General features: G+C 37.5%; 1 protein-coding gene across 1 annotated transcript; it reads right to left on the reverse strand.

The window, feature by feature from the left end:
- Window positions 1–761: 761 nt before the first annotated feature.
- On the reverse strand, window positions 762–3,406 carry LOC128988146 (uncharacterized). The gene is made up of 2 exons (XM_054409372.1): window positions 3,273–3,406; window positions 762–1,044 (listed from the first exon to the last, which is right to left on the reverse strand). The coding sequence occupies exons 1-2, from the start codon at window positions 3,394–3,396 to the stop codon at window positions 785–787; spliced, it is 384 nt and encodes a 127-aa protein (XP_054265347.1). The 5' UTR covers window positions 3,397–3,406; the 3' UTR covers window positions 762–784.
- Window positions 3,407–14,053: the final 10,647 nt, after the last annotated feature.

Genomic DNA, 14,053 nt, shown 5'->3' on the forward strand with positions numbered 1-14,053 from the left:
CCGTATATTAAAAATAATATGAATTCAGAATGGTTTAAATTAGAACTCAAGAGAGTCGTCACATAAGATCTAAACTCGATAACTTTGAGAGCTTACACCCTAAATAATCATTCCGATGTTGTTCTATGAAGTGTATCGTGAGTTTTCCTTCGCCATTTAATAATGTATAGAATATTATAAATTCCATTTAATCTCACAATAAAACGTTGTTTTCTATTTATGGAAAAACATTACAAGACTTGCCAAAATTTAAGTACGCAAATGCATGCAATGAACTGGTAATATAATATGTACAAAAGGTTTTAATAGCAGACTGGAACCATGCTGGGTTAATATTAATAAGCATACATGTATTTTGAAAAAATATTATGTGAGGTTTAAAAGAAAATTATCGTAAGGTCGCCTGTTCGATCCTAAGAAAAGTGGTTTGAAACATGACCTAGCAGTCCTTGGCCATTGGACTTTCAATAAATGGTAATGACTAATGAAAGATCTGATCTTAGTCTGTAACAAAGCCAAACAATGCATCATACTCTATTCTAAATTCATCCTTAACTCATATTTAGGTTTAAATACGAGCATAGGTGGCGTCCCCATCTAAAATGAATACGAACATGATTTTTTTTTTATAATTTGTAACGTAGGATAGAATATATCATCGTAAGCCCTCCAGATATTAAATTTGCTAAGAATCATGACAAGGAAGTTTTAAAGTTCAGAAAGAACTGCATTATGATTTTTATTTCTTATATTTTTACAGTGAAGTGGTTAGCAGCGTAACACATCAGTTGATGATGGCGGTCTTGGGTATCCCGTTCTTGCCCAGGCCATTCTCCTCAACACGTACCCAGTAGTAGATAGGCTTGCCTTTGAGGTCACACTCTGTCTTGCCTATGACTGGACCGTTCCAGACGAAGGCACCATCCCTGTAGTCCTGGGGAGGAAGCAGGTTAGGGGAAGCGATGGTACCTTGTTCTGGTACTGTGATCATGTGGTCCAGCCTCATATGGAACGAGACTAGGTTGAACTTGCCAGGTGGCGCCGCTAAAACAGACAAAACTACGGTTACAAGACGTGTATTCTTCAAATTTTACTTCCGCATCAAATCATTGTATTTAAATAGCGTACTATGTATTTAATGCTGGTGACACTTGAGTGTGCTGGCCTCAACTAAATGTTTCACTATATTTTGTTTCATAACCAGAGGATAACCTTAAGTTTACAACTACTGCATATTGCTGTATTTAGTCAAAATTGGTCATATGTCAAGGAAATATAGTAAATAACAAAACATCTTTTTAAAACAAACAGAAGCATTAGTTAATTTTTTGTTTTTAGATGATCCATGGGATGATAATTATATTTTATGTCGTCGTGTAAATATAACTGGAACCTCGTTACAACCGATTTATATTACCTAGAGTTCGTTTGAAACAAGATTTAAAGAATCTAAAGTTTTAATTTTTTACCGATTATAGTTTGGACTAAGCAATATTAAAGATTAAATACAACGGACATAGAGCATAGAGCACGGCATAGAGGACAGTGAAAAACATAAAATACTATCAAAAATAATCCCGATACCCATAAGTTTTAAATTGGTTAATTTAATTTAACATTTATTTGTAAGATAATTTTTTTAAGTTATTTAGTTCTATAGGCCTATCAGTTTAAGCATATCTTAGTTTTCATCATGTCAGACAGTGTTTTATTCTGCTAGACCTCTGGCTTAACAATGTTAACATTTTCTATTGTATTAAATGTCTGGCTTTAATACAACAGTAACATCCTCCGTAAGAATAACAATAAAAAGTTACAGAACTAATTAATCATACTCCTCTTTAAAATACTGTAGCTCTATATTACGAGCAATAAACTTTATTACAATATCACGTAAATGCACGTTTTAGGCGATATCTAGTAGTTTTATTATTATAAACATTATTTTTTTTTCTTAACTACAAAATTGAAAACAAATATACATATAATTACTCAAAGGTAAAAATTGTTAACTTTTGTTATTAAAATCTTAGGCAATACTTTTTAGTGTTACTAGTATATTTGTTAATGAAAGGTCGTTTGCGGTTTATTTAATTTAGATTTCTTGAATAAAGACATTTGTTGTAAAATGTTATGATTATCCTAATCGTATAAGTTTTTTTTTTATTTTTTTATTCCACGTTTGTCGTTTCAATGATTTTAGCTGTTTCTTCTTTGTAATCATGGCACGATGTTATAGTACTGATGGCTTATTGAGTGAATAGTGTCGGTATTTAGTTGCATTTATTTTATTTCTTTATATAAACGGTATAACTGGTTTACAATAGGATAAATGCGATAAGATGGCAGTCAACATTTGCAATAGTTATAAATAACATAAAACGAGCTTATATTGAAAACTTCATCACAAGGATAATAAGGGATACACAGTCAATAAGGGTTATTTTGTAAATTGCATGTAACAATGGAACAGGCAATACTTTAGTTGTAAGTAATTGGCATTACCATGTAATACTAATTGTTGTCGAGTTTATATTGTTGGTTATACGATCTAATGATATTGTTGTTCAAAGGTATATTGTGGACATTTTCCATCACGATTGTAAAAAACAATACATAACGTTTCGAGATCTGGAATCTGATCCCGTCCTCAGGTGAAACAACTTAACTAACACATTACAACTAACAATACACAAACACCCAACCTAAGTTGAAATACACTTTTTTTAAGGGAGAGGAGGGAAAATGCTTTTACGCACACTGGTAGCCAGCCTGTAGTGTGAGACTCCTGAATCTATCACAGACTATTTACTAAAAAAACCCCTCTACTCTGTTGGACACAGACCTGGAATTGTTTGTCACATTACTTCAAGTCAGGCCAACATGTTACCTAAGCCCTCAGGGCTCTCACCGTTTTTGGCATTTGGATACTTGATTACCTACACCGCATCCCGGTTAAGGTCGAGCTTCTTAGCGCGGAGAATACCCTGGATGTAATGTGACACACAGGTCGAGTTTAAATACACTACAGAAGGTAGCAGTCAAAAATATACTTAGGTAACTAACTTACTACTTACTTACTAAGTAAAAATATACTTAGGTAAATAACTTAGGTGGTTATACGATGTAATGTTGTTAGTAGTTAGTTGTCTATTGTTGCAAGTAATTGTCTAATATAATACACATACATGTTGTTTGTTAATGAAGTGTATGTTGTTGGTTTGTATGTGGTAGCATAAGGTCTGTATTCATTGGTGGTAGTCTGCACATACCCAGTTTGACAGTGAGCACGTTGGAGGTGGCGGAGACGGTGATTGGTCCGATGCCATCATCAGCAGAGCCGTCAGCGAGGACAACAGCTGACAACAACAACGGAGCAAGAGCTACAACAAACATGGCGACGTTATTGAATGAATTTCATCCGTCGTCTTACTTTTATACGTATTGTCCCATTGTCAAACCATTTCCAAACACGTTACACCAACGTGTTCATTGTTGTTTTTTTTATCTCCAACGTACACATTTTCTTATGACTTGTTAAGAAATAGCTACACGCAGAGAACATTCAAAACAGAATTTGTAAATTAAATGTAGTAGTATTTACTAACCAGCAGCAGTGTAAAGTAACCGCATTGCGAAAACACATATGTTAAACCAGATATTATACATTTATACTAACAAGTTATATTATACCCTCTGCCGTAAGATTTTTTTCAATATTTCTTCTTTGAATGTTTTCCTTTTGGCTGTCAGATGTTTTACGGGAGGTAAAAGATAGTAATTGTCACTTTTTTACTTAACCATACAAAACCTTCATAAGGTTCTATAAGGCTTACGTGACGGTTAATGAAATCTTGGGTTGAATCTGTTAGTTGGAGTACATTCTGATGTAGACATCCCTGATATCTGATTAGAATTAAATGGAACCTTCGATTAATCGATAATGACTGTGGATAACGTTTTTAATATGATGATCAATTACGATGAAACAAATAGAGTTAATTAATTCATTATTATCATAAAATGTTTCATAGCTCAATAATATTAACAAATATCGCCCATTACAATAAGTGAAACATTGTAATAAATGCAGTTTGTTACAGACCTCCAGGTTATGAGATAATTAGGTTCTAAACCGTATTACAAGGTATTTTTTCATATTCACAGACTTAATGCATTAATTTCACTACAGAACTAGTTTCTATCTTCAACTTGAATATGCAAGCCGTTGATTGAATCCCTTATCTTATCTAAATACTATAAACAGTGCAAAAAAATATAACTGTAGAAAAACACTACTGCTGTTAATTAAAATACACTATTAACTTAACACTAGTGAAAATAATTTAAGTTTATGATAAACGGAGGACCCAAGAAGGCTCATATTACAAAAGTTTATTTTTGTAGGAAGTCGTAGGGCATGTTACAAATGGTAGAATACTTTTGGACGTGGATTCTTTGTTATTTTAACACAACCAAACATTTAATTTTTTTAACAATTGACCCGAGAAGACTAAGTGATTTATTTAACAGTTGAACTGATAGGGCTAGTTTTTTTTTAACAGTTGACCTGATAAGACTAAGAGAAATTACGCTTTAGCATATAAAGAGCCGCCAGCCACATGTTACCCACTATGCCAATATTTATTTACGCGGCAAACAAGTGTGTCGTAGTTAATAAGACGCTGTTTTACAAGTTTGAAAAGAACTCGTTACATGTATAATATCTGTTAAACATTTCCTCAGAAAAAGAAATATCTGGAATTTAATTCAAACAGTTTTTGACTAGTTCCCGTAATTTTTTACACACTCAATTTAGTTAAAAATGAGTATTCCATGTTTAACCTTTCTTAAAACACCTTAAACCTATATATTTAAATATAAAATAATCTAAACGCCATGATCATTGTAGAATCCTATTTAAAAGTGAACACATTTTAACATTTGTAAATCCAATGTTTGTTTATGCAAAAATATCAATGAGGTATACAGGGTGACAAAAAAGTCTGGAAACGGCTTGATATCTTTTTAACTAAATTCGTTAGAAAATTCAAACCTTTCACATCAACTTATATGTATGAAAACTACTTTTTGCAAGTATTACCATTTTTTTACCTTCACCAGGGGACGGCCCACGAGGAGTAGGTACATAATCTTTAATGTAAGCATAGGTTAATATGCACACCATTTTAAAGTTCTGATCAAGTGGAGTTTATTGCCGGAAACCGCGTCAAAAAAGGTTCATTCGTTACAAAATGGCGGCATTTCAAAGTTCTTGTGGAATATACCTGCACACGCCTTAGTAATGGTAAATACTCATAGTCAAAATAAGCCGGGAAATCTGAAACCCGTTTAAATTTGTTTTGAAGATTGAATAAACTTAGTCTATGGGCTAGTTGACTTTAAAATACAATTTCAGCTCTCAAGATAATGTTTAATACGAGTATTTACCAATATTAAGGCCTGTAAAGGTATATTCCACAAGAACTTTGAAATGCCACCATTTTGTAACGAATGAACCTTTTGAGATAAGGGTTTCCGGCAATGAACTCCACTTGACCAGACCTTTAAAATAGTGTGCATATCAACCTATGCTTACATTAAAGATTTTGTACCTACTCCTTACGGGTCGTCCCCTGGTGGAGGTAAAAACATGAAAATGCTTGGAAAAAGTAGTTTTTATACATGTAAGTTGATGTTAAAAGTTTGACTTTTCTAACGGGTTTAGTTAAAAAGATATTAAGCCGTTTCCAGACTTTTTTGTCACCCTAGTATCGTAGGTTTAGTTTTTCTAAATAAATGCGTAATGCAATAGACATGATTTTTTAATAGAAACAAGTAATCGCCGGTCAGCTCAATGTACAACAGACAGTTCCAAAATTAAACTCAAAGTCTTTTTGTTAATCTATCTGGTAGAGTAGGCAGGAGGCTTAAATTGTTATAAAATATTATTAGTTTTAGTCAATTTACTCTTATATGACCTGAACTTTATTCTCCCTCCAGCTAAAATGAAACCTAGATGTAAAGATTTATTTGTACCATTATTAATATTTTATAAATCTGCTGCATATTTTAATATATGGATAGCAGCAGATTTTCGTCATATTTAGTATATTAGATGGAAAGATGGCAGTAACACATCGGCACTTTATTCATCTACAAAAGTTTTAACGTGGCTTCCTAAAACATTTCTAAAACAAAATGCATGCAAATATCCACCAATAAGAAGTCGGTTTGTAAATGTTGTGCAATTACATTGAATTTACAAAACAATTTTATATTTAAAGCAAAATTTTGGAAAAATAGTTAAACATAAAATTATACATGCTTTGATTTTGTTTACTAAAAACTAAATTTTGTTATTTTGTTAATACTTCTAGTTTTACAAGGTATCTATCATTAAATATCAAATGGATATAAAGTTATAACTCTTTGTTATATTTAATAAAAAAATATAAAATAGCTATTAATTTCTATTTCACTTATTCAAACTTTATATCACTAAAAAAAAGTGTTTAGAAGGTAAAAACGAGACATTTTAAAAGAGTTTTAGTTCTAAGATAGGAAGAAGAGTTATGGGACTCCTGTTGCCGAAAGTTGGCTCCAAGAGGTGTCAAGTACTACCGTTATTTAACCAGCCTGTAACTTAGTTTTACAGTTGTATAAGTTGGTAAAAACTCAGACCTAAGGCAACTTTGTTGAGCCAAGTTGAATCCCAAGGAAGCTCACCACCTGGATCTCCAAAGATACACACTTTTCACGCTCTCTAAATTATCAACTCCACAATTTCATTTTTTTTTTACATTTGAAGTCCAAAGATTTTACTCATGCGATGACACGGCCAAATTCATAACTAGGGTGGTCTGCCGTTACACTTTAGACGCATAAATGAGCGAAGCATTATTTAAAGATTGTCAATGGCTAAAGCAGCTAACACCCTACAATATGTTCCCTTTCAACAGATTCACCGTTTGTTTGCCCGATATTATTTAAATTCTAAATAATGACAAATTTATTTGATAGTTCATACTGTACCTTTGTAGTGAAACTGGCCATCCTGACCCATTTGCTTGTACTTTGTTAATGGGCATAGCAGGATGTACTCGTGCAATCAACATTTGTTCTACAATCGTCAGGTCAGTTAATTCGTTCGGGACACTTGACACATCCATATTATTTAACGCCGTGAATTTATTTGCATTTTAACAACAACGCGAACAAATCGGTGATTGGTTTGAAGCTGTTAGTTGTTGGCGATGGCAGTTAGTGCAAGTGTAACATTTTTGTGCATCTAATTCATGTTGGAATTGATTAGCTAACTGCCTTTCATTATCAGCTTCTTCCGCCACTACTTCATCTGGTTCTTCTTGTTCACGACACCACTTTCTTACAATATTTGCATTATCGGTGCGACGACCAATATTAATGTATGTCGTTGCCTTTGAGGCATGCTCAAAACAAATATAGCAAAACTACTTCCATTGATAAATTATTACATTCCAACTTTAACCTATGATGAAAGTAAACATTGAAGTGTAAACAAAACAGTTACAAACAATAATTAACATATGGTTATCTTATTTAAATGAAACCAGATAAACCCATATGTCATAAACCCAATATAATTTTTCTTTCAACTTACATTAAAATAACAAGCGAAATTGCATGACCCGTAAAATAAAATCCAGAAGGAAATTTGCAAATATTTTTTTACCAAAAAATTGTGCTCAGTATTCTTTAGCTGTAGGCCAAATTTAATATCAATTGTTCAAGCCATTACATTCTGATGCTCTTACAAAGAAGTTACAAAGTGAGGGAAAGTGAGCTTCGCTCAACAATTATTTTTGAAGTTTGAGCCGTGCGAGTTGACGGCTCAGGTCTTCTATTACATATAAGTTTTTTTTTTAGGCGGAAGTGTCCGCTTGTTTCATTCGTAGGCCGTTGAGCTTCTAGAAGGTTCTCGCAACGCTCCAACGTTCCAGTTTTCTCGTCAATTTCCGGTTTTGTGGGGCCGTTTGGGTTGTCGGCTACGGCCAGTCTTCTTCTTGGGTTACGTTGACTCTCGCCACTTTTGGTTTCTTCGTATTGAGGATTTTGATCTGTGGCAATGCCAATGCCAGTTTCAGTTAATATGTTGTCTTCAAGTTCATCAAAGGGGCGAGCTACTAGTATGTCTTCGTAAATTTTGATTATGTTGGGGCTCCCGGCTATGACTGACACCAGCCTGATTTGAGACCTGTGACGAGGCCATGAAGAGAGGACCGAGGACCACACACACACACATCCTGCTGACCATGTAAGAAGCTACTGCTGCCGGAGTTTGGACAGTGCTGCCGGAGTTTGGACAGCGCTGCCGGAGTTTGGACTCTGCTGCCGGAGTTTGGGCTGTCTATCCTATTGGTGATCCATGCTGCGCCACATCGCAGGTTGTCATCGATGGAAGCCTACCTACTGTGACCATCCTACAGTTATGCCAGGTGGTATTGCTCCATTATTACTCTGGCCTATTACAGACTCAGTTACTAGCCAAATTAAAATTTTCAACTCCATTTTGATACGTTCCGTTCTAGTCGTCAAACTGTTAAATAGTGTGTGGGACATCCTCGGTCCAGCCTCAATTGTCACAATAATCCAATGTCTGCTTTTTTTAACACCTTTCAATTAATTCTTTAATGTGTCAGCAGTTTTTTGTAATTTAAACTTAGTGTAATTATTTTTGATACTCGGCCTAGCCTAGTTAGAATTTATTTCAGTTTTCTTGACCGGCCTAGTGGGCACAATTGGCTTTTCTTTGTCTCTAAATTTACTTATTCGGCCTTTCATTCTAAATTTGCCCCTAGTGCCTAAGTTAGGTTCTGATATTAATCTTAAACATTTTATTTGAAATCTTGTCGTTTTGACTTTGTAATTCATCATGTCACGACTTACGCTCGATCGTCAATCGTTCAACTGTTTAAGGTGAACTTTTCACCTATTTTGTAGGCCTAACCTTTTAATATTATTCTGTAATTTTTATGTAGGTAATTGAATATATTAATTTTTTACCAACAATATTGAGTAGGCTAGTTGTAACTTGTAATGATTTGTAATTGTACTCATATATATATATTTTGACTGAGATTAAATGGTATTTTGCAATTTCTGTGTTGTTTAATCACCTCCGGAGCTTTGTGACTGCTTATGACGGTTGGGCAGCCATGGGCCGAACCTGGTTAGGTTAGGTTAGGTTAAGGGTCTAGTGCGTTACATATGGTAGCAGAGCGTGGTTGCTCATTTCCTTGTCGGTTGCAGTCATAAAGTTTCTGGAGGGGGATTTTCAGGTGGGAGACTGTTTAGTTGCGGAAGCCGGAGTAACCTGTCAGTGTGGGAGCGGAGATCAATATTGTTGTTGCATTGTGTATTGTTTATTATTGTTCATCAGTCTTGTTTATTTATTGATTCATATGTTTATTGTTCATGTCATTGATTGTCCATTTTCAGGTAATATTTTCTTGGTCATTTGTTATATTTAGAGGTTAGCTTAGGTTGGTGTTATGATTCATCGTGGGTGGGAGCCCCAACATTGCATTTAAGGTTATATTAATTCGAAGGCCCCAAGATTAGCTTAGTTGTTGTTTGTAAATTTGTCTTCTTGTTATTTTCAACATGGCAAAAGTGAACCCTGATTATTTGTCAAGGGATGAGTTAGTGTGGGAAGTTGAGCAAAGAGGTGAAGTGCCAGCCAAACTGGTGGTTGACATGAGAAAGCAGTTGAGGAAGTTACTAAACACAGATAAGGTGGAATTGAACGGACTTGTCGAGGATGTGGAGACTGAGCTGGGAGTGTGCCAGGAGAAATTCTTTGAACTTTCGGCGATGGTGGAAGAGTTGAAGGAGGGCAATGGTAGAGCAGCTCTAAGGGTGACTCAGCGTCTGCTTCATCTTGATCGTCGGGTTACTGCGCTGCGACAAGATCCTAATTCAGCGGCTAAAAGTGACGAGATTTCCTCACTAACAAACGGAGTTGGCAATTTATTAGATGGCTTGAAGCGGATGGAGAGTACGTCCGAGGAAGCCATCTCTAAGACCTCTTTGTTGTCAAAACCAGTTGTCGGTCAATCTTCACAAGAAATTAGCATGAGCGACGCAACCATGACTACGGAACCGCCCACTCTCAGGGTCAATGAAATTGTGAACAAGTTTGAATCCCGCTCTTTGAGTCAAGGAGTCCAGAAGTTGGATGACGGTGTAGTTCCTACTGTCCAACCTAGCCTAACTGTTGAGCAGCCGTCGGCTGTCTTAACCACCAACGCTTCTCAAATTCAAGACTCCACACCTCAGCTGACTTCACAAGCTGGAACGTCTTTTGGCTTAAGCAACCCGTCCATTAACGCCCCTAACTACAACAAGCTGCCTAACCCGCTTAGTGGATTGGTACAACAGATCCCTGCTACCGATGGCTTGGATGTCAATGTGTTGCTTAATTTCCTTAGTAGTCTGATTCAACTGAGAAACTTTCCAGGAATGACGGACCAGTCCTTATTACAATTGGCCTATCCTTGCTGTAGAGAGCCTCTCTTAGGTAAATTAATCCAGTATATGCATCCAAGTGGCAAATTTGATGCTTTCCATGAGTTAGTATTGCAATCTTTTCTTCCCATGAGATTGAGAGAACAGTTGAAGCAACAGAAATTCTATAGGCTACAAGGGGAGAACGAAAGCTTGGCAGGTTTTGTAAGCTCGGTGAGACATGCCCATACCTTGCTTCGCTTAGGGTTGACAGAAAAGGATCAAATCGAGGTGATAATGAGTGCCATGACCTCAACGGAGCGCTCTAGATTAGTATTTTCGGAGAGGCCGACTTCTTTTGCCGATTTGGATAAATTATGTGTGACGTCAAGAAGTATGGAGTTCACTGATGAGCTTAGAGCTCGAGAACCTAGAAGGGGCATTGGAGGAGTTATGGCTGTTAGTGAGAGGGAGATGCCACCACAGAGAAGATATGGAGGTGCTGTAACTTGTTACGGCTGTGGTCAACGAGGTCATATTCGTAGATACTGTCCTGGTCCTAGGCCTGCTCATTTCATTCCAAAAAACGGGCCATGAAGGGGGGAGTGTCCCGCGCTTCTCCCTTAGTAAATAAATATAGTCCAGAGTTTCAACAAAAATACTCTCCGAAGACAGTTCAAACATCAAAAACTCCTATTAGGCCTACGTCAAAACATATTACTGAACCAAAATCAAGATCCAAAAATCCGGAAACTTCTGTCCTGGCCCAAGTTGCTAGCCAAGGGTTTTCAGCCAAAAGGTCTGTTTCTCCATTTGTAAATATTTCCACAAAACAATTTCACTTCCGTGCCTTATTGGACACTGGGTCTGTCCGTTCTCTTATATCTCAGGAGCTGGCCCAGAAATTGCAGGAACGCCGAATAATTAGACAAACTGAAATTACTGAAGTAAGGTGTTGGACTGCTTCCAGTGAACCCTTAATCATAAAATCCTTATCGACCTTTAGATTCAAAATAGAAGGATTTTCTTGGGAGTGGAGTTTTCTGGTGGCTGATGGTTTGGCACTGGATTGTATTTTGGGTGCAGATTTCATCTCGAGGACCGGTCTTACTCTGGATTTGGCTAAGGCAGAGGGCCGTTTTTCATTTCATCGTAGGAGGATTGTGCCTTTTGTAGACTCGAAAGGAGTAGCTTTGAAGGTCATGGAGGTCGAGTGTGAGGAGAAGGACCCGGTAGACCCATGTGCCCATCTCCCAATAGATCAACGGAGACGATTTTCTCAACTTTGTGATAAATACCCAGATGTTCTCACCGAAAAACTAGGCCTAACGAATTTATTAGAATATAAGGTTAAATTAACCGACACAAAATCAATTAGATCACATCCATATAAATTCGCACCCCCAAAGATGGAGGTATTGAGGAAGAAGGTTGAGGAGATGTTACAGCAGGGAGTGATTGAGCCTTCTACGTCTAGTTATTCTAGTCCAGCTTTCCTAGTCCCCAAACCAGGAGGTAAACATCGTTTTATTGTAGACTATCGTAAGGTGAATGCTTGCATTGAAATTGAATCTACTCCTCTGCCTGATCTTCATTCCGCCTTTGATTGGTTCTCCAAGGCTAAATATTTCAGTATTTTTGACCTTAATGCTGCTTATCATCAGATCCCCTTGGACAAGGAAAGTCGCCATATTACTAGCTTTTGCGTTCCCTGGAACTTGTGCCAATTTACGAGAGTGCCGATGGGTTTAGCAGTAGGTGCACAGACCTTGACTAGACTCCTGGATTCCATTTTTCATGATTTGAAATTAAAATGTGTCTTCAACTATTTGGATGATTTATTAGTCTACAGCGAAGATTTCGATTCACATATGACTCAAGTGGAGGAGGTCCTTAAGAGGTTGCGACATGCTGGTCTCACTGTAAACCCAGATAAGGTTAAATTCTGCCACCAACAAATTTCTTTCCTTGGCCATCTCGTCTCTCACAAGGGAGTGTCTATCGACCCTGCACGTACTCAGAGTATAAGAGAATTCCCCCCACCTAAGGACGGGAAGGGCATTTCCCGTTTTGTGGGGATGGTAAATTTTTACCGTAGATTCATCCCAAATGTGGCAGAGTTAACGGCACCTCTCGATTCTCTGCGAAAAAAGGGTTCCAAGTTTGTTTGGGGTATGGAGCAGCAAAAGGCCTTTGAACAACTGAAGGAGGCTATTATTTCTCCGCCTGTTTTACGAATGCCCGATTTCGCTCAACCCTTCATTCTTCAAACGGATGCTTCGTCAGTAGCGGTCGCCGCAGTTCTGTCCCAGGAGATCGATGGGTTTCGTCAGCCAATTGCCTTCGCCTCCCGCACTCTCACCGACTGTGAAAGGAAGTCGTCCATCTACGAGTTGGAATGTTTGGCAGTGGTCTTCGGAGTGGACAAGTTTCGACGTTTTCTAGAACACTCAGAATTCCTGTTGGAAACAGATAACCAAGCTTTGTCGTGGCTTCTGGCACACCCTCGTCAACTTGGGAAAATTGGTAGATGAGTTATCAAAATTTCTGCCTTCAAATTTAAAGTCCAACATGTCCGAGGCACTCAGAACATTGTTGCTGATACGTTGTCACGTATGTATAACAATCCCGATAAAAGAGTCCCACAGGAACCCACCAACATTCAGTGCTGCAACATACTTGTTGATTTCCCCAGTGCTTTCGAAGATATATTGTCCTATCAGTCGAAGGATCCGGAGTTGGGACCTATTCTACAGGACCTGCAAGCTGGAGTAGAACACCCTCCATACTTCCTCTCAAAAGGTGTCTTGGCATGTCGTGCCCAAAGAGGCAACAGATCACCGAAGATCGTCCTTCCCAGCAGCTTGATTCCCATGGTTTTCTCGTATTATCATAACTCTTTAATAGGCGGACATTTGGGTATTTTAAAGACCATAGCAAAAATACGTCAACAGTTTATATGGAAAGGTATGGATAGAGACATCGCGGGACGAGTAAGAGCCTGTCACCTGTGTTCGCTCAGCAAACCAGCACAAAATTCTAAATTGGGATTTCTCTCTTCTGAGGTGGCCGAAAAGCCCATGGAGAAACTGTTCATAGACTATGTGGGACCCTTCCCGCGTAGCAAGGATGGCAAAACCATGCTTCTTGTAGCAGTGGACGCTTTCTCCAAATTTGTTTGGTTAATAACTCTACGTCGAGCTACCGCCCAGAGCACCGTAAAGGCTTTGCACTCTCATTTGTTCCAACATTTTGGAGTACCTACCACCATTGTGACGGATAATGGAAGTCAGTTTACCTCACATATATTCAATAGGATGTGTTTTGGACAGGGTATTCTACATGTGACCACATCTCCTTATTATCCACAGCCGTCTCATGCTGAAAGATTTAATCGCAATCTTAGAGCTGCACTAATTGCTTATCATGCTGAGAAGCAAGATTGTTGGGACCAGAATCTTAATTGGCTCCAGTTGGCGTTCAATACTGCTCTGCACGAAGGACACAAATCCATCCCATTTCAACTCATGCTGGGATACAAACCTAATAATCCGCTGTCAAACAT

Source organism: Macrosteles quadrilineatus, unplaced genomic scaffold (assembly GCF_028750875.1).
Source record: "Macrosteles quadrilineatus isolate MER2022 unplaced genomic scaffold, UCM_ALF_1.0 Scaffold_2__2_contigs__length_208266976, whole genome shotgun sequence".
NCBI lineage: Eukaryota > Metazoa > Arthropoda > Insecta > Hemiptera > Cicadellidae > Macrosteles > Macrosteles quadrilineatus.

Excerpts from the sequence above, each read along its gene's own strand:
- LOC128988146 (XM_054409372.1), bottom strand. The coding sequence starts at position 3,396 with ATGTTTGTTGTAGCTCTTGCTCCGTTGTTGTTGTCAGCTGTTGTCCTC. Across the intron at positions 1,045-3,272 it reads CGTGCTCACTGTCAAACTGG|CGGCGCCACCTGGCAAGTTC; the intron begins GTATGTGCAGAC and ends TGTCTGTTTTAG.